Genomic DNA, 22,884 nt, shown 5'->3' on the forward strand with positions numbered 1-22,884 from the left:
CATGGCTGACAAGAAGACGATGTATGGATTTTGTTTGTTTCGGTTGGTATGCTGTCCATTGAACATTGAAGTACAAATAGGGGAAGAGAGATTTCACTCTTTTATGAAATCAGGTTTCAGACATCTCAAAATGATACCACTTGCACCAAACAATTTTTTCAGGCGAAACATACGTTTTTTCATGATGATTTGTTGAATGCTTCAATAGTTAGGCGGTGAATTCGATGACTATTCCAATCTTTAATTTAGAGTTCTGTTTTTATTTACTTGAATATCTAAAAAGAAAAATGAGCAAATTTACTCAAAATATCGGTACTCAATGCAGATATTTAGAGTTTAGTTAATTTCAGTTAAAAAATCTCGAGTCTTAAATCTTTTTGTGCAGCTAGGAAGATAATCTAAAACCACCCTAAATTTGCATTGAATATTTCCGACCCTCCAGTTCACCAAAAGATTATTAATAATTGAACTCTAAATCGGCCCTACCAATAAGCGAATCATTTTAGAATAATGTGTTCTCAGTAGTGAAGATATGATAAAAAGTTCATTGCTTACTCAAGGGTAAATATCACAGCCTGCGAATGCTAACTGAAAATCCGTTATCCGTTATCATACAGTAAGAAACAAAGCAAATATGTTTGCAAGTGTTTTACAAATTTATATACATAAATAAGTCTTTGTTCTTTACAATAGAAAAGATATGATTGTCAAATACAGTACTCAAGACGATCAAGCTTGTTTAGTAAATAGAATGTGATAAAATATTGACCACTCGTATGCTTTGAAATATATTTACATTATGTACAAAATATAGTTTGACTACTTGTAAAAGGGACTCAAAATAATCCCAAAACTGTAGCCTGGATATCCAATATTTTCCTATTTTGAGATTTCAGCTTTTTACAACTAAAGGTGGGCAATTTTTTTAGACATGCACTGTCTTCTGACATTGTAAGGCAAATCACTTTAGAAAGCCAGGCGGTAACTAAGAAACATAAAACATTTACAGCCAGATATCCCAGCTTACAAATCTTGAATATGAATTGAATATTCAACGATCAATAATTATTTATTGTATCCAAAGAATTTATTACTAGCACCTTTGAAAAATTCAATTTAACGAGAAAGAGAAAGAGAAATAATATGAAAAAAAATCGCTTTTTTCGTTCACTTGTTTCGAGAATAGGACTTTTAAAAACCATTCCAAGAAAGGTTTAAAAAAGTACTTTTTAATTAACAATAAAAATAATTAGGAATTAAATCCAAATTGGTCCCATGAATACTGAATCAATCAGTTCTAGCTAAAAAATCTAAGGGAAAAATCAAAACACGACCAAAATAATGGAAAAAAAATATAATCTCCTGGATGAAAACCACATCCATTCTGCAGCGATGCGAAGCAACAAAAATATTAAGAAACACTGCTCTCTTTTAAATACAAGTCTTTGAAATACACGCTTTTTCATAAGAGCAAACTATATGAGAACATGACGGCTTCGATGGCCAAAACATTGAGAACAAGTTTTTAAAGAACATTTTAAGGCTTTGTAGGCTCTAAAACTCCCAATTTCTTAAAAAATCGCACAAAAGGACTAAAAAACTGGTGAAAGTAAGAAGATTTTAAGAACACTAAAACTCAAAAAGTTAAGAATATCCGAAGGATTTAAAAGGTTTTGGAGGCTCTTATAAAAAAGACGTGCATCTGAAGAATTTTCAATTTGCCATACCTCAAATCAAGTTGTAACAAATGAACGTGCTAATAATTGTTTATTCAAGAATTCCATGATCTCTTTTTCCCTGTCACTCATCGTCTCCACTTTCTCCATTTGGTTTGAAGAAAGATTCAGATAATGGAAATCAGTTTGTGATGAGAAACCTAAATAATCGTGATCATGTAAACAGGGTGTTATAACTTCAAAAGGGTCTTCATTATCATCATTTTCTTCTATTTCATATCGCGTGCATAATTTACCTCCTTGGAAATTGTCTTCCCCATACAAAAGCTTATATTCATCTTTCTCATACCCGTTCAAGTATAATGTTGGTATGCGACACACATCAGAACAATACCCACTTGTGAAATGGTTCGAACAGACTTTAGTACTCATTGAAATTGCACGGTTCAATTGTTTCTCCCAAGCATGGAGATCACGTGTTGTTTTTGGACTGTGCCATCGTAGGATTCCAACGTGGTTCATTATTATCAACCTGAAATTATAAAGAAATTAAATATGAAATATAGTTGACCATTATTATCTTGAATGTATATCCGAAACTTAGCTCTTAGTACCTCAAGAATTGTAACCTTAAGGCAAGTTATTTTCCCTAACTCAAATTTTTAATTAGTAAAATAATTCGCGCGCTTAGCCTGGTTTCCCCTTCCTTATTTATCAAAAACACACGCTCTAGGCGCTAAGCCAGTATGGTGGTCACATTAAATTCGAAAGGAAACCAGGTTCCTTTTATTATTTTCAGTTCACGGCAAAAAGGTCTAGTAAAAAAATCATCGCATGCAAATTGTTGTTTTGATTTGGATATCTTCGTGGTTGAATGAAAGCATGCTAATTAGTTTTTAGTGACTACATCGTTAAAGTTTTCTTTTTGAAAAAAAACCACTACACGTTTCTTACATTTCAACAATCTGTGACGTGATAGGGCGAGTACAATTTAGTGATTGATTGATAACTTTGGTATGTATTTGTTTATGTTTGATTTTTTATTTCGAAGACCAGCCTACAGCTATGTCGAAATAACAAGACACATGTCGATATTAAACGACTCTACGGTACTTGCTTGCATGAAAAATTTTAATTGCCTTTAGCTACATTAATGGCAAATTTGCAAAGTTTAGATTAAATTTGCCAAAACTAGTTCTCACAAAAATTAAAAATTCTACTCACTCAACCTTGTCCCTGTGTATATATCCTAGGCTTTATTTATGTACCGATTGACGCCCTTGGGGCATAAGCTACCCGTTGACCCGTTAATGTGACTTTGAAATTTGGGCATTTTTGGTTGAAGACATCATCAAAACGGAAAAATGTGATAAAAGATATGTGATATAAGCGAGGGTTTAGAGAGGGTACATTTTGGAGCTAGAAAAATGAGTATGTGTAATTTGGGTCATTTCGGGTCCAATGACTTCATCAAAACCTGAAGAAAGCGATATCTTGAGTTTGAGAAGGCTTTAACAATGGCCTCATTGGATTAGAAATCATCACGGGAATCTATTGGATAAATGAAGTTAAATAGTTTCAGTGAAGTGAAAAGTTAGTTACCCCTGCAATGACGTCATTAAGGATCAGTATGATGATGTCACGAAACACTAATTTTGCAATCTTTTTAGTTTCAAATAATATAGACAGGTTTCAATATTTAGATTTTGTACAGACAGACTGATGTGGGTGGGAGATTGCGCTTGATTATTGGAGGCGAAAAGACTTATACAATTTATATGGAGGCAAGTGAGTATCAATCCAATTTTTGATAGCTAACAGTCATATCACTTTGAAATTGAATGGTAAAAAATCTGCTAATGTTATGGTCTTTTTGCCTCAAATAAATTGGGTGGTAAGTCACGTGAGTAAACAAACGATGTATCACGAAAGCCGTCTATTAGTAGGTAATCTTTCGTTCTTCAGGCATAAAAATAATCTTAACACCCCTCCCACCTTCCAAAGGGCTTGTGATGGGTCAGCTTATCTACTCCTTGGCGGCTGGTGGAATGGCGGGTGACGGCTACCGTAGAGTCGTTTAATATCGACATACGTCTTGCAATCTCGACATAGCTGTAGGCTGGTCTTCGAAATAAAAAATCAAACATAAACAAATACATACCAAAGTTATCAATCAATCACTAAATTGTTCTCTCTCTCTATCCACGTCACAGATTGTTAATATAATATGAGAAATGTGAACTGTTATTACTTATATTTGAAAAGAACACTTTAACGATGTAGTAATCACTAAAAAACTAATTAGCATGCTTTCAACCATCGAAGATGCCCAAATCACAACAACATTTTGCACGCGAGGAATTTTTAAGTAGACCTTTTTACCGTGAACCGAAAATAATTAAAAGAACCCGGTTTCCTTATGAATTTGAAAAGGGACCGGGTGCTCTAGGTGCGGCGCCTAGAAGTTTAACGCGGCCTCCTAGCGCCTAGAGCGTGTGCTTGCAATAAATAATAAGGAAATGGAAACCAGGTTGACTAAGCGCGCGAATTATTTTTATCACGTGACTTGAAGCGTAATAAAGTTGTAAAATTTTAATGATGGACACGAGAAAGTTACGAGGAAGTTTGCATGCGTTTCGTGTGTTGTGTGTGATGTGATTGTGCTTATAAACGCAATCAATACCGTATATAATTGGTCTTGAGATAATTGGTCTCAAGTTAATTACTTTCACGCGTTACTTTTATGACGCAATTTTTTAGGCGTTTCAAATTTTGATTTTTTGAAAGAAGATTCATTCTTATGAGAGCTTTTGTAGAGAAAGGATGCATGTTTACATCCGTTTTTCAAGTATTGAGATTTTCGACTTGAAGTTTTGACTTTGAATTTTTCTCATGGAATCAAAATGAATTGAAATTTTATTTATGTGGCTTGGTTTGATTGACTTAGCATTCACATTACTTACATTTTTATGTGGATTTATGGAGCATATTTATTACATCATTCAGAGTTTCGCATGCTGGTAAGATAGTATTTTTTATCTTATTTCTGATATATATTTTTGGCACATTTTGCCCCAGACATTTTGTCATTCAATTTCTAAGGTTTTTCCTAGCAATTATTCCTAGACATTTCTAGCCGTTTTGGACTTTCTAGCTTTTCTAGAAACCTTTTCCAGGCATTTTGATATATTTCTAGACTTTTCTTGAGATTTTCTAGCCTTCAGTTTTGTCATTTTTTCCTAATTTTTTCAAATTTTATAACTAAATTTTGCTTTCAATTTTTAGTTGAAACATTCGTTATCAACACCAAACTCAATTTACGGCTCCAATTATAAGTCCCGCCACATTTCAACAGCAGAAACATTTATCCTGCTGATCGTTTCATGCGTCGTCGAGAACAAGACCGTGTCGACTACAGGCCGTTGAATATCGTTTCTGGCAGTCGTATCCCAAGACGAATTCAGAGACCAACTATGGCAAACGACGGCGACGAAATAACGCCTCGTGAGCGATTAATTGACGATTTATCACTCGAAGTCGACATTATGAAAGATGAAATATCTGACTACATCCAAGAGATTTCTTACTACGTCACACCCGTTAGTGATGTGTTGTCTCAGCTTGAGAAACATCGAACGACGTTTCGTTCCAAACACTACAAATTACGACATTATCTCGGTGCAACATACGACGAGAAGTATGCTACGGATTACGAGACTTTGATCAACGAAATTGCAGCTGCAATCAGATTAGCCAAGGATGAGATAAAGATCATCAAAGTTGAAGCAACGCAACTAGAAGCAACCCAGCTGAAGACCACCAAGGACCTCGAGGAGGAGGCCATGCTGTTTCAAGTGGAATCAACCGATCATTGTTTGAAAGAGTTGCAAATGTCTTGGGAGAAGAATGTGCAACTTGCAACTGATGAACAACTGCTAAGGTGGAAGGAGAATCAGGAGAATTACCTGAAGAGCTTCAAACATGCAACCCAGAAGTACCAAGAATCTTTGAAGTTCAATCCATCAGGTCAGATGCTTGTCAAAGCAAAACAGCAGCTTGGTAAGAGATATACCTTAGTTGTTACTCTGAAGTCCAAATTCAATGAAGATCTGACAAGTGAAATTGATCGAAGAGAATTGAATAAGAGGGATTTGATCAAAGAGACGAAGCTCAATATCAAATTGTCCCATTTCTCTGGCTACAATTCAGATCTTGACATTTATACTTTTCAATCCGAATTCGAAAAATTACATCTCCGAACCACCACTAGACGTCTCTTGCCTGATTTGCTGATCAACAATCATTTGTCAGAGCCTGCATTGTCCCTTGTCAAACACTTAGACAACATTGACGAAATCTGGGTTCGCCTCAAGGAAGTTTATGGGGATACGAAGTTTCTACTTACAAAGAAAATTTCTTCTTTGAGTGATATCCAATCTTTCAAGGGATCCAGGGAACCAGGAAAAGTACTTGCAGGGTTAAGCCAACTGATCAATCTTATGAGGGATTTGATGATCCTTGCGTCCAGGCATAGAATCGAAAAGTATCTTTACTACGGGGATGCCTTGGATACAGTCTACAAATTGATGGGTGATTACCGGGTTACCAAGTGGCTTGAACAGTCTATTGGAATCAACCAAAGTGGGAAGGTGTTGTGGGAAAACGTCATAGACTTCTTAGAGAAGGAGTTAAAGATCCAACAACAAAAGCTTAGACTCTCAGGAAGGGAGGATCCACAATCTGCACCCCCAAAACGAAAAGGCCCAGGCTTATCAGGCTATCATTCAGACAAATTTGATAATGAAATCTGCGTTCTTTGTGGGAGTGCTGCTGGGGAGGATGACCATGTTGCTACGACAGGCCCGGGAGGAGTCAAAGTTATTCAATACTTTTCGTGCCGGAAGTTTGTCGAGAAGACACCTGCCGAAAGACTTCAAATGTTGCGCAAAAAGGGTCTTTGCTTTCAATGTCTTTTGCCAGGGGCTAAGTGGAACGTTGGGAAACATGAAGAAGGGAAATGCCAGCAAGATTTTGTTTGCCCCCATGGATCACATTCCAAGTACCCCAAAAAGAAACACATCCTTATATGTGAAGAGCATAAGCATTTTGATGAAAATCAGGATCTGTTGGACAAGTACAAGTCCAGATTCATTTCCAGAAATTCAAGCTTACCTTCATTTTCCAGAGACATCAAATTATCCTTCTACTCAGAAATCTCAAGTGGGGAAATCGAAGCCAACAATGTCCAAACCGATTTTGAGGATCAAGGTGGAGACATTCCAGACCGAGGAATCTACATGTTCCAGTCAATCAAAGTCAATGGTGAAGTATTCAATATATTCTTTGATTCTGGGTGTAGTGACTTTATCGTCAGAAAAAGTGCAGTCGAGCGTCTTGGGCCACACGTTACTTTGATCTCTAACATCCCTGTTTCGATTACCGGAGTGGGAAAGAAAAGCACTTCTGCAGAGCACGGAATTTACCGCGTTCAACTTCCGCTTGCTTCCGGGGAAACCGCAGTTCTAAGAGGAACCTGTCTTACAGATATCACCGGGGAATTTCCGCAATTTCCACTAAAAGAAGCCGAGAAAGATCTTTGCTTTGCTGCCGGACCTCTAGCCAAAACATTTCCAAAATTGCCAAGTCACATCGGTGGAAATGTTGATTTTATGATTGGTATGAAATACCTAAAGTACCATCCGAAACCGATCTTCCAAATACCAACGGGTTTAACCATTTTTAAATCCATTTTTCGGAGTGCCGATGGAACCACTGGCATCATTGGTGGTCCACACGAATCGTTTTCCAAGATTCGCTTCCAATCGCACTTTACTTCGCCATCATTCGTCAGTGAGATGTCCAATATCATGATGGTTTCTCCTCTCTCAGAGTCTGATCTTGTTCATTCCTCATTCAAAGCAAATTCACTCAAATCGTTAGACAATGCTGAGAATGCAGGTTCCCAAATCAGCTATCATTGTGTATCTTGCCGTGAATGCAAAGATTGCAAAACTCATGATTCCATTGAATCAACCAGTCTAAAGGAAGAGGCCGAACAAACCTTTGTCGAATCTTCCGTTTCAATCGATATTGAATCCCATATCGCTACCGTCCGCTTGCCCGTGCTATACAACCCCGCCAAATGGCTAGCACCCAACAAACCGATCGCGTTAAAAGTCTATGAACAGCAAATCGGAAAGCTGAACAAACCCGAAAACACCAAAGATGACTTACTCTCGCTCAACGTCGGTGACCTCAATTTTGCAAAACATCAGAGAGGAAAGAAACCTGAAGCCAAATCAAACGTCATTCCAAATGACTGGGATGATCCAATTCCATCTGAGCTTCGTGACACTTGGCTCAACAATTTCAAATTAATGCAGGATCTCAAATCGATTCATTTCAAACGATGTATCGATGTATGTTATTCATCATGGATTGGTCGAATGTTCTCGTTATCGATTGGTCGAATGTTCTCGTTATTGATTGGTCGAATGTTCTTGTTATCGATTGGTCGAATGTTCTCGTTATTGATTGGTCGAATGTTCTTGTTATCGATTGGTCGAATGTTCTCGTTATTGATTGGTCGAATGTTCTTGTTATCGATTGGTCGAATGTTCTCGTTACTGATTGGTTGAATGTTCTTGTTATCGATTGGTCAAATGTTTTCGTTATTCGTTATTCGAATATTTTCGTTAATAATTGGTCAATGTTATTCGTTACTGATTGATCAAAAGTTATTCGTTATTGATTGATCAAAAGTTCCTCGTTATTGATTGGTCAATGTTATTCGTTATTGATTGATCAAAAGTTCCTCGTTATTGATTGGTCAAAAGTTATTCGTTATTGATTGGTCAAAAGTTATTATACGTTATTGATTGGTTTATGGTGGGGAGTGTGATGTGATTGTGCTTATAAACGCAATCAATACCGTATATAATTGGTCTTGAGATAATTGGTCTCAAGTTAATTACTTTCACGCGTTACTTTTATGACGCAATTTTTTAGGCGTTTCAAATTTTGATTTTTTGAAAGAAGATTCATTCTTATGAGAGCTTTTGTAGAGAAAGGATGCATGTTTACATCCGTTTTTCAAGTATTGAGATTTTCGACTTGAAGTTTTGACTTTGAATTTTTCTCATGGAATCAAAATGAATTGAAATTTTATTTATGTGGCTTGGTTTGATTGACTTAGCATTCACATTACTTACATTTTTATGTGGATTTATGGAGCATATTTATTACATCATTCAGAGTTTCGCATGCTGGTAAGATAGTATTTTTTATCTTATTTCTGATATATATTTTTGGCACATTTTGCCCCAGACATTTTGTCATTCAATTTCTAAGGTTTTTCCTAGCAATTATTCCTAGACATTTCTAGCCGTTTTGGACTTTCTAGCTTTTCTAGAAACCTTTTCCAGGCATTTTGATATATTTCTAGACTTTTCTTGAGATTTTCTAGCCTTCAGTTTTGTCATTTTTTCCTAATTTTTTCAAATTTTATAACTAAATTTTGCTTTCAATTTTTAGTTGAAACATTCGTTATCAACACCAAACTCAATTTACGGCTCCAATTATAAGTCCCGCCACATTGTGTAAAACTGCTTATAATTTGGCTGTTTTTTTAATTGAAAGGATTGCAATGTTTACTGAACTTCTAGTTTGATGGATGAACTTGTTCGATAAGAATGATACCAAGAATTTCATTCAAGGTTTGTTTTGATTATTTTACAGATCCGGTGTCGAGATTGCAAGACGTATGTCGAGATTAGACGATCCTACGGTAGTTCTTTTCAATTTTGACAAAATAACCATAAAAATTCATCAGAATTGCTTAAATTAAGGCAAGTTTCTTCTATCTTGTTCCTTCACTGTCTAACCATTGTCATCCCTTTCTTCGTTTCAGTAAATTGATATTTTTTAGGAAAAACACACAGATGTATGTTCGGTAAGCTGAAGCAAGACGACTAAATCAACCAAACAAACATGAACCAATCAAGGATGGAAAGAGACCAAACAACGTCTACAGGCCATCACAAAACACACAAATCATCTAGCTTATAATAAGGCAAAATAGGAAAGATTTAGCCGTCATTTGCCAAAATAAGTTCCCTCCGATATAAAAAAATTCAAAGATTTTTAATGCTCGCCAAAATCAGTTTTTGCCAAAATAGTCCTGATTTTTTTCTTTTGGTTCCGAAAAAGATAAACTATTTGTTAGAATTTAGAGCTTCCATTCAAATTGTTATGCAATTATTTCTGAAATTTTGATTTATTATAGTAAATATATGCATGAACGTCTATCTTTTTTACACTTTTCGATATTACTAATTTTAAGTTGAATTTATGAAAGACTTTTTAAAAGTAGTATAAAGACAAATACCTTTCAGGCTTCCTTCTTGTGTTCAAACACCCAGGTATAATACAAGTATCATTCCTTCCCATATTGAATTGAATTCGATATTCACTTTGTAACAACCCAACAATATTCTTTAGAAGGTGGCCTAAAACGACGTCTTACTCATTTGAGCATGTGCGTAGCTAAGGTCTACCATTTTAGAAATCGAAAAATTTTTATCCGCTCTGTTTTTTTTTTCGTTTCATTGACACCAAAACAGGACCAGAATGCTTTGCACAGAAGTTTCTTGCTTTACCAACTCAGTTCCCAGTTCTTTTCCAGCTCTTAGGTCCTAGGCCCGAGCTGATTTTCTTCTCGGAAATTCCCTAAAACAGTTGGACAACTTTATCTTGATCGGAATACGTCTTAGTTCGGAAATTTAGTAGCGTTCCGGCTGGGTTTGACTTTAATGTCTTACAAAATCATTAGCTAGAGCCACTTTATAGAACCGTCTCCCGACTGACCGTCTGGCTGCCCAACTGAGATTTTACTTTGATTTGATTACCGAGCTGATTTTCTAAGTTTGTTCGTCATTTCACGTTTTTTTTTGTCACGAGAAGAGGTAGAAACAAAACAGAGAATATAAGGAACAAGGGAAGGGAAATAAAACAAGCACAAGTTAAAGAAAGATTAGGTATGGTTTATTTCAATTATAGTTTGTGAAATATTTTTCCTTGGTATTGTTTTTTCCAAGATCTTCAGGCAGGACGACAGGAGAAGTGCTTATTCCCATTCCTCCTACATAACATGGGGTATCGAAATTTAATATATAACATCTAGTTACCACTGTCCTTCAAAAATTCAGTCATATCTACAACCTTTTTAGTGTATTATTTTGAGCAAGCTTTGAGATTTCTGAAAACTGATGAAAGCAGATACAAAAGGAGATATGTCGACGACCCTCGACATGGCCCGAGAATTCTCGGGCCTCTTCGGGCCATGTTCGGGCCGAGAGACCCTATCAATTCTTTTGGCCCGAACATGACCCGAGTCATTCGGGCCATGTTCGGGCCTCCTTTTTCATAACGCTTTTAAGCCTGTCTGGCTGGGTCCATTGAGTCTAATCTAAAAGTACGGAGTAGGGGCGAAGGAGTTTCCTCAAACTTTTTTTGGCAAATTGAATAAATTTTTAAGGCAAATATGAAACATGCAAGATAAAAATAGGTGGCAAGACTTAAAATGTAAACTGATCAAACTATACCTTTGTGTCTGCGTCAGAAGATTCCATATTTAAATTGATTCAGCATGTCCAGTCAAACAAAATAGTACAAAATAAGATTTGTCTGTTTTGTTTATATCGCTCAAAAAAACTTTACGAGCTTCCCTTGGACACGCTTCAGCTTAAAACCAGGACCAGTTTACTAGCAAAAATATTTCCACCCTAAGTATATTTATAACTATGTTTTCATACCAAATAAGACATTTAATATTTATATGAATTTACAACATTCATATATTTAATATAATTAAGAGAACCCAAGTTTTTCTCAAAGAAAATGTTAAAAAAATTCAGTCCTGAAAATGTTTTCAAAAATTGGTCCGCATGTGGCCGAACACGGCCCGAATTCTCGGGCCATACTCAGGCTTTACGCGAATTCCAATAAAAGTTTTGGCCCGAGAATTCTCGGGCCATGTCGAGGGTTGTATATGTCGTTGTTTAGTTTTGTTTTCAACTACCACAACTACCACTGATTATTTGTTGAAATACACAATAGCAAAATCGGGTCTAAAGGTAAACAAACTTACAATCTGGGGGTTTTGCTTTTTCCATCCCTCTGTCTGTGTTTCAGCATTGACCCGGGGGGCAGTCAGGCAAATTGACCGACGGTAATGTGCGGCGGTTAAGGGTATGTTTTTCAAAATATCCATATAAGTAAGGGTGGAATTTTCAGCAAATCTGAGAAAAATTGCAAATTTTTGCTCGAAAATCTTGATTTTTATTTGCTCTAAAAGAGTTTAAAATTTGAAAACATGTACTGTAAGGGTACCGTAACTTGGTCTAATGTCGACATCCCTCCTCTAATTTCAACACCCTTTTTATCAGCTGAAATTGATAGAAAGGTTGAAACTGTTTTTCTTTGCTTAATGGTCAGATAGGAATTATTCTTTTTCAATCAGTGAATCTAAGTTTTGAAAACGAAAGTACTTCATAGCTCGAGATAGCAAAATTTTCAGACCATGGTTCTGACCTTTTTCTTAATCAGCATAAAATTTCTGATCGATTGGTATATAATATGCAGGGTTTTATTTTTCTTAGGCTAGCAGAGCCTAAGAGCCCATGTGACGAAAGAAAGTTTTGAATCCGCCATTATGGATTTCAAAATTTGTGTAGAAAAATAAATTTTCCTGAATTTTATTATTTGAACGGTAGGCAAGACCCTCCGAAAATTTCAAGTAAATCAAGTAAGCCAATCAAATGTTACAGCCACGCAAATTTGGGACCAAAAGTAGTCATTTCAAAAAATCAAAATCGAAAGTGCTTCATATCTCCAGATAATGAAATTTTCAGACCATGGTTCTGACATTTTTCTTAATCGAATTGAATTGAATTGAATTGAATTGAATATATTTTCGCTGCAACACAGCAGGATAACCCCTTACAAAAAAAAAATAGATTTCTCTAATACAATGGGGAACCTAGAAGAAACTGAAAAATTATTACAGAACTAAAGAACAAATGAATAAACGATTATCAAAATATTAATAGTGACACAAAATAATGAATATAAGAAATATTTTTACTTTTATTTTATGAAAATTTCTTTGAGTAGTTTTATCTATAAAGTTCTTCCTGTTACACGACCCACCCCCTCCCACCCTGGGAAAACACACTAAGCTCATGCACACACAATTACGCACACACACACACACACACACACACACAAAGATTATTCGTTTTCAGCTTTGTATTTGTCTAAATAGAATTTTGTAGCTAAAGATTTTAGTTCATCAGTATCAAGGTTGTGAAAATCAGTGTCAGGATGATTTATTAGTAACTCATTCCATTGTTTTGACGAAAGACGAGAGAAAGAGTTAAGTCCAAAATTTGTGGTTTTGACCGTTGAAAGTTTTAGTAGTTTAATAGCTTTGCCCCTGGTGCCAGTTTTGTGATCAATTTCATCAAAATTAAGTGTTGATAGGACATCAGATGGAAGATTACCCTGGAGGTATTTTTGAATAAATAAGATATTCATTACTTTCACCTGATCAAAGATTTTGAGTAATTTAAGTTCAGCAAACAGGGGAGTGGCAGAAGTTCTTGGTTCACTAAAGGTCATGAGTCTTAGTGCAGTGTTTTGAAGAGTAAGAATTCTATGTGTGACAGTATTGTCACACAGTCCCCAGAGTTGACTAGCATAGCGAACATGAGAAGCAAAAATTGCATGATAAATGTTTAGAAGGATGTGAATTGGAACATAGTGACGAAGTTTTGGATATTGCCCCATTTGCCCTTCTCAATGTAGCAGCAACGAAAGAAGTATGAACCTTCCAGTTTAGATGATTGTCAAGGTGAACACCCAAAATACTTCACACTCTTACTTGGTGATAGAATTTTCCCGCAAAGCTTAATTCTTGGAATACAGTCCATCTGTCTCCAAGGGGAACGAAAAATAACAAACTCAGTTTTGCTAGCATTCAAAGAAATTTTGTTGGCATTAAGCCAGCTGACTAAAACTCTGAGATCAGCATTAACCCTCCCACAAAGACTCCATACAGTTTTTGAAAAATTTAGTAAATGAGTATCATCAGCAAAATGATATGTTTCAGAGGTTCTTATACAGCGGTGAAGATCGTTTATATACAACAAGAACAGCAGAGGACCCAAGACTGAACCCTGAGGAACTCCATGATTAATAGATTTTAAAAGGGAATTTGAGCCTGAAAGAGAAACATACTGGGAGCGGTTAGTGAGGTAAGATCGGAACCAGTCATTAACAATGCCTCTGACTCCGTAGTGATCAAGTTTTTCAAGTAAGATTTCGTGATCAACTGTGTCGAAAGCCTTTTGTAGATCGACAAATACACCACAGGCAAACCCACCATTGTCAAGATAGTTTCGGATACGTTCGACAATATTAATGAGTGTATGCTCAGTAGAGTGAGCCTTACGAAAACCAAATTGTCGAGAGTAGATTTGATTATGGTTTTCAAGAAAATCAGAAAGACGTGAGTACATCACTTTCTCAAAAATTTTTTCAATGTTAGATAAGAGTGAAATTGGCCTATAATTAGAGACTTCAAGGGGAGAACCTTTGTGTTTGAAGACAGGCACAACTTTGGATATTTTGAGAGTAGAGGGAAAAATACCACTGTGAAAGGAGTAGTTTATCAGCGCCGATATTGGCACAGAAATATCAAGTCTTAAAAGTTTAAGGATTTTTATAGGAATACTATGAGGACCACTTGCTTTATTTAATGAGAAAGAGCCAATCACCTTCGCAATTTCTTGATTAGTGGTTGGTGCTAAGAGGATGGAATGCAGATTTGGATCTTTCATGAAACTGCTGAAGTGATTGTAAGAAGGCGGCATAAAATTTGTGATCGATTGGTATATAATATGTCTATGTTTAAAGTTAATAAATTTTTCAAGCAAGAGGGCTAAAAAGAGTTGAAAATCTAAAATCCGCCATTATGGAAATTTGTGCCTGATCCAAATAACGCCACACACTTTTTCTGACTCTTCAAGGACTTTACTTTCATGATCAAAAGAAAAAAATGACTATACGCCGATGCGCATACGGGACCTAACTCAGTTCCTAGAGTAAAAGAACAAACTTGTTAAAATGGAAGAGGGTTAAACAGGCGGGTCAAACTGAAGTAACTGGGGTAATTTATAGTTTCGAAGGTCACACAACTATTGAGAATATAAAGGAGGTCAAAGAGAGACAGGGGTGCCTTTTAATAATAATTATAGAAGAGGTCAAACTGAGGCAGGGTTGTCTTTTTTACAAGAAAAATAGAATTAGAGGAAGTTGTATTGGGGCAGGGAGTCTTTTTGTTAAAACGAAAGAGTAAAAACAAAATAAATTGAGCACAAAATGAAGTCCACAAAACAAAGGCAAGGATTGGTCTTACTTCAGAAATATAAATGGTTTATAATATAAAAAGAGGCTCTTTTTTGGGTCAGCCATTTTATTACAGTTGGCTAATCTTATTAAAAGGTACATAATTCAGGTCTTTAAATTTATCTTTATAAATGAAAGCAAGAAAGAAAAAAAGAAAGAACTCAAAATAGGTCGTGAATCCCCTGGGAAAACTTTTGGAGATTGTTCGTCGATATGAAGCTTCCAAAAAGTTTGTTTTGTTTCTTTTTCTAAAAAAGGGTGTCGGAATTAGACAAGGGATGTCGATATTAGACCAACTTACGGTATTTCATTGATTTTTTTCTGCACTGTAAGGGTGTGATTCTAAAAGCCAATTTTTCGCCGCACCGTCAGTTGGTAAACCCACTGCCCCCCCCCCACCCAGGGCATTGACACAAGATCTTTTTACATATTATTCTAAAACTTTGTACTGTGAAATCTAGTAACTTCCATCAATGGAGGGAAACATAGCCACCAACATAGCCATCAACTACGCAGCTCCACTCGCAGCTCTACTCTACCATTTTAGCCAGGTCATTCATTTGAGGGCCATGCAAATTTCCCTTGACGGATGCAAGTTACCCGATTTCACTGTATATAATTGTGTTTGAATTACATTAGATTGAGATTCGATTAGTTCAATTACGATAATGTTTGAGTAAAATCAAGATTGAGTGCAATTGAATTACCCTACTCCTCTAAAGCTTTAGAGCTTTAGCGTGGGTGGCCACCAATTCAAATGGCAATTATTCAAATATTGCGTTGGATTAAAAATTAAAAAAATTACTTTTGAAAATCTGAAAAACCTTTTCCAAAGTCTTGAAATTATGATTTCAAGTGGGTCGGATGAAATGTCTGATCAAGATTGCTGTTGCTTAAAAATTATGATTTTTGGGTCAGACAAGGAGCAATTTGGGTCAAGCTATGTCTGATGTCAGACCGTTATTTCAAGCCCTGTTTTTGATGTAATTTTACATTTTTCAATCACTTACGACATCTTTGACCTATAGGTCAACACAGTTTTGCTTGGCATTTCATTCAAAAGCGCAATAATTGTCGTTTTTATCTTAATTACCCCACTGCTTGTTCATTTTGCGTGAGAGTTTGCATAAAAATCTAGAAGCGAAATCCACGGGGGGGTCAACATTTATAATACCAACCCATAGCCCAAAAACCTGACTTTTGACCTTTTGAGCTAAGTTAACACCACCACCCCAAAATTGGTATCGATACAAACTTGAAAATCATAATTTTCAGAAAAAAGGGAGACCCACCCCCTTAATTTGGTATCGATACCAAAATGACTTTTTGAATTTGACAAAATATCATGGGACCCAACCCCTAATTTAGTACCAATACCAATCTGACAAATTTGAGCTTAAAAGCTGTTTAAAGGGAACCCACCCTCTCCCACACAAACAGGGTACTAAGAGAAACTTCAAAAAACTAATTTTTGAAATACTCTTTCTTCATCACAACACAAAAAATGTCATATGCTAAAATAGAAAATGACTGAAAACTGACAATATAATAAAAACAAACCCAATGAAGCTAGCAAAATCAATCTGAATCAATATTATATGAATATAATTGATGTGCAAAAACTAGGAGAAGCTATTATTAGTACATAATTTTAGAACAGAATAGATTCACTCATTACCAAATGCTTTTGGTTCAGGCTTGATCAAAAATAAAACTTGAAAATATCGAAAAAGTCCAAAATAAACAAACTTCAAAGTCATTTAAACTTATTACTCATTTACAGTCGTTACTCAAAAGCTAAAACAAATCCAATTGAAACCTGTTTAGACTGATATGTACCCCCGGGTATTTTCTAGCTATAAGGGCAAAAATTAGGAAAGTTTTGCTGTCATTTTGATATGGATACCAACTTTCTGAATCATATTATTTAAATAAACTGAAATAAAAAAAGCGTACCCACCCCCTATTTTGGTATCAATACCAACTGAGGATAACTCTTTTTTCTAAGAAAAGGGGGACCCCCCCCCCCCCATCAATACCAACGTGACTTTTCAGACTTTTAAAGGAAAAAAAAACACCACCACCCGGCTATGGGTCTGGTATCTGGATGTTGACCCCCCTGAAATCCAAAGTCTTGTTTTCTTCGATTAAATTATTCTCCAAAAATTTCTCCAATTTTCTGATTGTTTGAAAAAATATTTCCCTGATTTTTCTATTTTTGGAAAAAAGTTATCCCCAGTTAAACACCCTTGATTTTTTTTCTACCCTTGTAAATTACCTTGAAAATATGACAATTTTTTGTAGCTACCCTTGAACTATGAAAATTAATTACACCGTCGAAACCCTGAAAATTCAGAAACCTGGAAGGGATTTTTGTTCAAAATTTTCCCCAAGCTCTGTGGGGATAAGAGTATAAAAAGTTTGAAAAGTCACATGAAGAAATTGAAGCTATAAAGAAGTTTAATTTAACTCGATTAATTTAGACAGTGGCGTGTTGGTAGGAGAAGTCATTGGTGCCTAGACGGCTTAGGGAGGGCTTATTGAAACATGAAAAAAAGGCGCTCATTGAGGCCCCAAAGCAGTTTGCGTGATGACGTGATAGGGTCTTTTTTGTAGCGTAATTACATGATTTGGAATTTCTTTTTGTAATTCCGTGATCAGGGATCAAAACGTGATCGTGATTTGAAAAATCTTTGACCTGTGATACTTGATTCGGAATTTTTTCAAAGGAATACGTGGTTATCTATTTTTTTGTTGATTTGCATGATTGTGTATTTTCAACTTGTTTTTCAAATTCTCACTCATTTTCCATTTTGGCAAATAATTTCCCAAATTCATCAGTTTAAAAAGAATTCTTCCCATATGTTCTGATTTTGGAAAAACTTTTAATTCTTCACATATGCAACTAATGCTATTGCAGCTGACAGCAAAATTATTCTCCAGGGTTACCTCACACATTGAAATGATGTTTTATTTCAATAAATGTTCACCTGGAGCAGCCAGGGTTGCTGGTATACTTTAAAATTGTGTTTATATATCTGTGAGAATGGGCTGAAAGTGTTTTGGTGGGTAGCTTTTTCAGTTTAGGTAACATTCTCCTAAGCTTATTAGCAAGATTGCTAATTGCTTTATTCCTCTCTTAGCTAATGAAGAAAATGTGTAGTAGTCTCAAAAGTAATATTTTCTAAAACTACAATATTTGTGATGGGAAAAAGTAAGAAATTTATGTCCAAAATTACCATCCCTGATTTCAGCTGCTTGGGGATTCTCAAAAATACTTGAAAAATAAAGTTTTTTGGTTCGGAATGATATGACGATAGGAATCTTTTGATGACCTTTCAGGTACAAAGGACGCAATGGGTGAAACAAGCGATGGTCAATTTTTGAATTATGATATTTCGTACAGCTGGTAAGCATTTTGTAGATGGATTCCATTTTTAGATTATTTTTTTTAGAGTGCTTTACTTTTCTTTACTGACTTTATAAGAGCAAACACAAAACTTTAAGCACCTGCATAGTTTTAGTTTTAACCCTTTGCTCAAAAGTTTCAGTGTACAAATTGTTTATCTTTATTTTATTTGAATTCTCATTGGGTAATAATGCACTGCTATTTTGCTTTTATTCTAGCAAATATCAAAGCAGTCCATATGGAAATTTGAACACAACGAGTTTTGAAGGTAAATATGAAGATAAGTTTCACATCACATTCTAAATTTCTTAATTCAATTCAAAGTAATGATTGAAGGTTCAAATTGTACCCTCTTTTAATTTCCGATTTAGATTAGCTTCCTCGTTCTTCAATAGAATGTTTAAGTTTTTACAAAATATTTTTTTGATTTACAAACTTTTTCAGTAACCAAATTAATGGAGAACTTGGTGAATTGTTTCCTAATTATTTATTGGACCCACCTTGGAGGTCCTTTAAATTAACCTGTGTCCTTCCGTCCGTCTGTCTGATACAAGCTTTTCTCAGAATTTGCTTGTTTGATTTCCCTGATTTTTTGCTACATAATGCAAAATAGTAATGTTACGGAGCCCAATTTTTGAAAAAAAAAGATTCTGGCTGAAGATGCCAGAATTATGCTAAAAAAATTGTTTTTTTTTGCATTTTCTCCAGATTTTCTCATTACATTCTTAATGTTTTTCCGGCCAAAAATTCTAGAAATATGCTCATGCTGTTTCTTATTTTATTTCATTAAATTTCATTCTATATTTATCTTTACATAGGTCCAATATGCATTGTGCTTGTTTACCTCCAAATTACATTAGTGTATCAGTCATTTCTAATTACTATTGACTTCAGAGCTACTTAAACTTAAATACCAAGGCTGTGCTGTATTATTCTAAATCAAGATTCATCCGTTTTTAAGGTGTCCCTAGAAGGAAAACCCGGGAACCACAGGAGGTTGATGATAATGAAGTTGTTGTCTACAATCACGAATCACTTACTTCATTATTTACAAAGGTAAGCTTATTCAATTCCAATGAAAGATACGATTTTATTTGAATTTTCCCACATTATTCCCATACATTTTCCCACATTGTAAAAGTTTTTGTCAAAGACTTATACATGCATTGAATAAATTGAAACAAATAGCAACAATGCTACTTATAGATAATGCTAACAAATTACTTTCTTTCATAAAATCTTTAGATTAATCTAACAAACAAAGTCAAAGTTGGTCAAGGTCAGTTTGGGGAAGTGTTCGTATGTAAATCAACTGATGGACAAAAATATGCATTGAAAGAAATAGATGTTGCAAAGAATGGTATTGAAGATTTGAAGAATGAGATTGGAATTCTTGGTGGTTTGCAGCACGAGAACATTGTCACTTTTGTTGATTCTTTTCCTAATGTTAACCAGTTGTCTGGTGTTTCAAAAGCATTTATCTTGATGGAGTTTGTACCAGGTATTATTGATTGTTCTTAAGCCATGTACGACTAGTTTTATTTTAAAAATTTTAATAGCCAAAGTTCTATTTTGTATATCAGGTATCAGACTGCTTTTTGAATTAAAAATATTTTATCAATACAAAGGCAACTTGAAAATTTGAAAAACATTTGAAGAAATATACTCTTAAAGTTAAATTTTTTCTTATTAAATAGAAACGCTGACATCATTTTTGGAGAAATACAAGGACTGGCGTAGTAACGAGAGATTCATTGTCACTTACATACACCAACTATTGAACGCTGTTTACTTTGTGGTAAAAAGAATTCCATTTGTAATTTTAATTAAGGTTGTGGGTTTAAGCCCCACTCGAATTGACCATTAGAGCAAGGTCCCCTTTCCCATTGTAAATTAGCCTAGAGAACAGACAGTCTAGATGATACACGCATTAATATTTGTTTATTTTCTAGCATTCAAGGAATATTGTTCATTGTGATATCAAATGTGATAACATTTTGTTTGATGATTGCAAAAAACAACTCAAACTGTGTGACTTTGGTTTGGCTCATGATCTTCGGAATGGGAAGATTAAGCAACCCAATAGGGGTACCATTAATTTCATGTCACCACAGGCTATCAATCCCAAGGCCGGCTACGGTAAAGAGGTAATATCTGGTTCAATTAATATAAAGGAATTTATATTGCGTTAACCATAAGAAAGTCCAAGTGTGTTTTCAAATAGATTTTAATTCCTTTTTGATTTTGCTGAATTGTACAAAAAAATAGCAAGTAGACAAAAACTCATCAACATGTATTTATCGTTTAACATCTTTTCTAGGCTGATATTTGGAGTTGCGGATGTACGTTTTACGAAATGATGACTGGATATCCACCTTATTTTGAGGTCCTGAATTATATTCTCAATTATGTACAAGCAAAGGTCACTTTACCTCTATGCGAACTTAAAACTTTCCACACATCTCAGGGGGCTTTCAGTACTAAAATCTCAGATAATATATATGAATTGTGTGCTGCAAGAGTTTTCAAGAATTCTTCACATACCACCACCCTATTTTACGAAGTGGTATTTTAGCACCCATGTACTAAATTTGTGTTGACATTTTGACACAGTGATTAGCCTATTTTTTTCTTCTCCAAGATTAATTTTGTCTTCTCTGGACCATTTTAGTTTGAAAGTATGACGATAATGTTCCAAGTTGGAAGTGAGATACTCAAACCAGAGCCTCCAACTGGCTGTTCTCCGTTATGTCGAAAGTTTCTGATGAGGTAATTACACAATTTAAACTTGTCTTGTTTTTATTTTTTTTGAAATTTGTTTATTGCTTATTCTCTTAAATTATTTTAACATAAAACATTTTATTTGGCTGTTTTAGATGTTGGGTTCAAAACCCTGCGGAGAGAGCAACAGTGGAAGAGCTATTGGCGCATCCATTCATTCAAGGAGACAAGAAAAACTATCCCACTGAATGCTCTGAATATGAAATCGATGGTATGTCGTTTAGAAATACAACATCTGAAAAGCTGTATCAGGAGACCAAAGACAAAGGTGTGGTTTTTTTTAATCACCCTGTATATGATACTTCATGAGCATCGATACTACTCAACGAATAATAGGGTTCTGACAAACCGTGGAAAACATTTCATGGAAACTAAGGGAATTTCTTTTTAAACTGTTTATCACTCAAGGAAACAATTTCATCTATAACAGAATAGCTTGATATTTAAAATCTTGACCTTCTGCACCTACAACTATGACCCACATTGGTCTCTTGGATTTCATTTGAAGGTGTTTTGTTTCATACTTTAGACATGGATATTGTTATCGATGAATTCGAACATTGCTCTTTGGCCCTTCACAACGAAACTAGGGATTGTCCTGAAGTCAACAGTGACGAATTTGCCACCTGTTTTGCATTAACTCCTGCTGCAAATCATGATATTGAAGATTTGCCTTCAGAAACCTTGGTGCTCCAACAGAGGTTTGCCTTACTTTATTTTTTAATGAGACCATTCTCGGATAAAAAAAGAGGGCACATATTCGTTTCAAGTATTACAGCTCCAATCTCTACCAGTCAAAGAAAAGAAAATTCATATTTTAAAGCCTTTTTAATCATCTCTAATGCTAATGGTCTAATTGTATGTATTTTTCTACGGCCACAGATAAATCAGTTTTATAAATGGGTATTCCCTGTCATTTATGTTTTCCCTTTGACAATGTTTATAAGATACTCAAATTCAACAATTCTTATAAGAAAGAAATAGATGATTTAATGGTAGTTTTTATGTTATTTTTTTAGATGCCAGGAGGTTGATGCTGAAAATGATGCTGATTGAAGAAATTCTTTAATTATTTACTAGATTTTTTAACTCTCATACAATTCTTTTAATTTTCTTTGGTAATTCAGTATTTTTACTCTTATGCTTATATACGATTCATCTTAAACAAATTGCCTATTGATGTTATGTTTATGCAAGTCTCGAAAATTATCTGATTCTTTACTTTACAAGGGTCATTAAGCATGTTTTGTCAAGTTTTTTTGTGTTTGCATAGATCGTTTCTAGCATACCTATTTTGCGGTGAATTTTAGTATCCTTTTTATAGTATTATGCTGTATTATGTCCTCGTACACTTTTATTGATAGATCTTTATGCTTTGTAGTAAATTTTCTCTTCGCCTGATTTGTATGCATTTTTTATGAAGAATTTCTTCTGTTTTGTAAACAAGGGGATTTTTATTAGTGAAATACATACATTTAGGATATTTTTCTTCTGTTTGACTGAATAGTAAAATGTTGATTGATATAGAGAGAAGGAGACTTCAAAGATTAT

At 35.0% G+C, this 22,884-nt stretch overlaps 2 protein-coding genes across 2 annotated transcripts; one reads left to right on the forward strand and one right to left on the reverse strand.

Annotated features, from left to right (window-relative positions):
- Positions 1–1,275: 1,275 nt before the first annotated feature.
- LOC136799550 (uncharacterized) lies at positions 1,276–10,271 on the reverse strand. The gene is made up of 2 exons (XM_067056268.1): positions 10,063–10,271; positions 1,276–2,208 (listed from the first exon to the last, which is right to left on the reverse strand). Exons 1-2 carry the CDS (start codon positions 10,122–10,124, stop codon positions 1,734–1,736), a joined length of 537 nt encoding a protein of 178 aa, XP_066912369.1. The 5' UTR covers positions 10,125–10,271; the 3' UTR covers positions 1,276–1,733.
- A 337-nt stretch (positions 10,272–10,608) lies between these two features.
- On the forward strand, positions 10,609–22,816 carry LOC136799551 (uncharacterized). Its single transcript, XM_067056269.1, has 12 exons — positions 10,609–10,711; positions 18,486–18,552; positions 18,771–18,820; positions 19,514–19,608; positions 19,798–20,053; positions 20,250–20,350; positions 20,505–20,699; positions 20,873–20,938; positions 21,224–21,321; positions 21,429–21,544; positions 21,863–22,034; positions 22,353–22,816. Exons 2-12 carry the CDS (start codon positions 18,500–18,502, stop codon positions 22,387–22,389), a joined length of 1,239 nt encoding a protein of 412 aa, XP_066912370.1. The 5' UTR covers positions 10,609–10,711; positions 18,486–18,499; the 3' UTR covers positions 22,390–22,816.
- Positions 22,817–22,884: the final 68 nt, after the last annotated feature.

Source organism: Clytia hemisphaerica, unplaced genomic scaffold (assembly GCF_902728285.1).
Source record: "Clytia hemisphaerica strain Z4C2 unplaced genomic scaffold, Clytia hemisphaerica genome assembly, whole genome shotgun sequence".
Classification (NCBI taxonomy): domain Eukaryota; kingdom Metazoa; phylum Cnidaria; class Hydrozoa; order Leptothecata; family Clytiidae; genus Clytia; species Clytia hemisphaerica.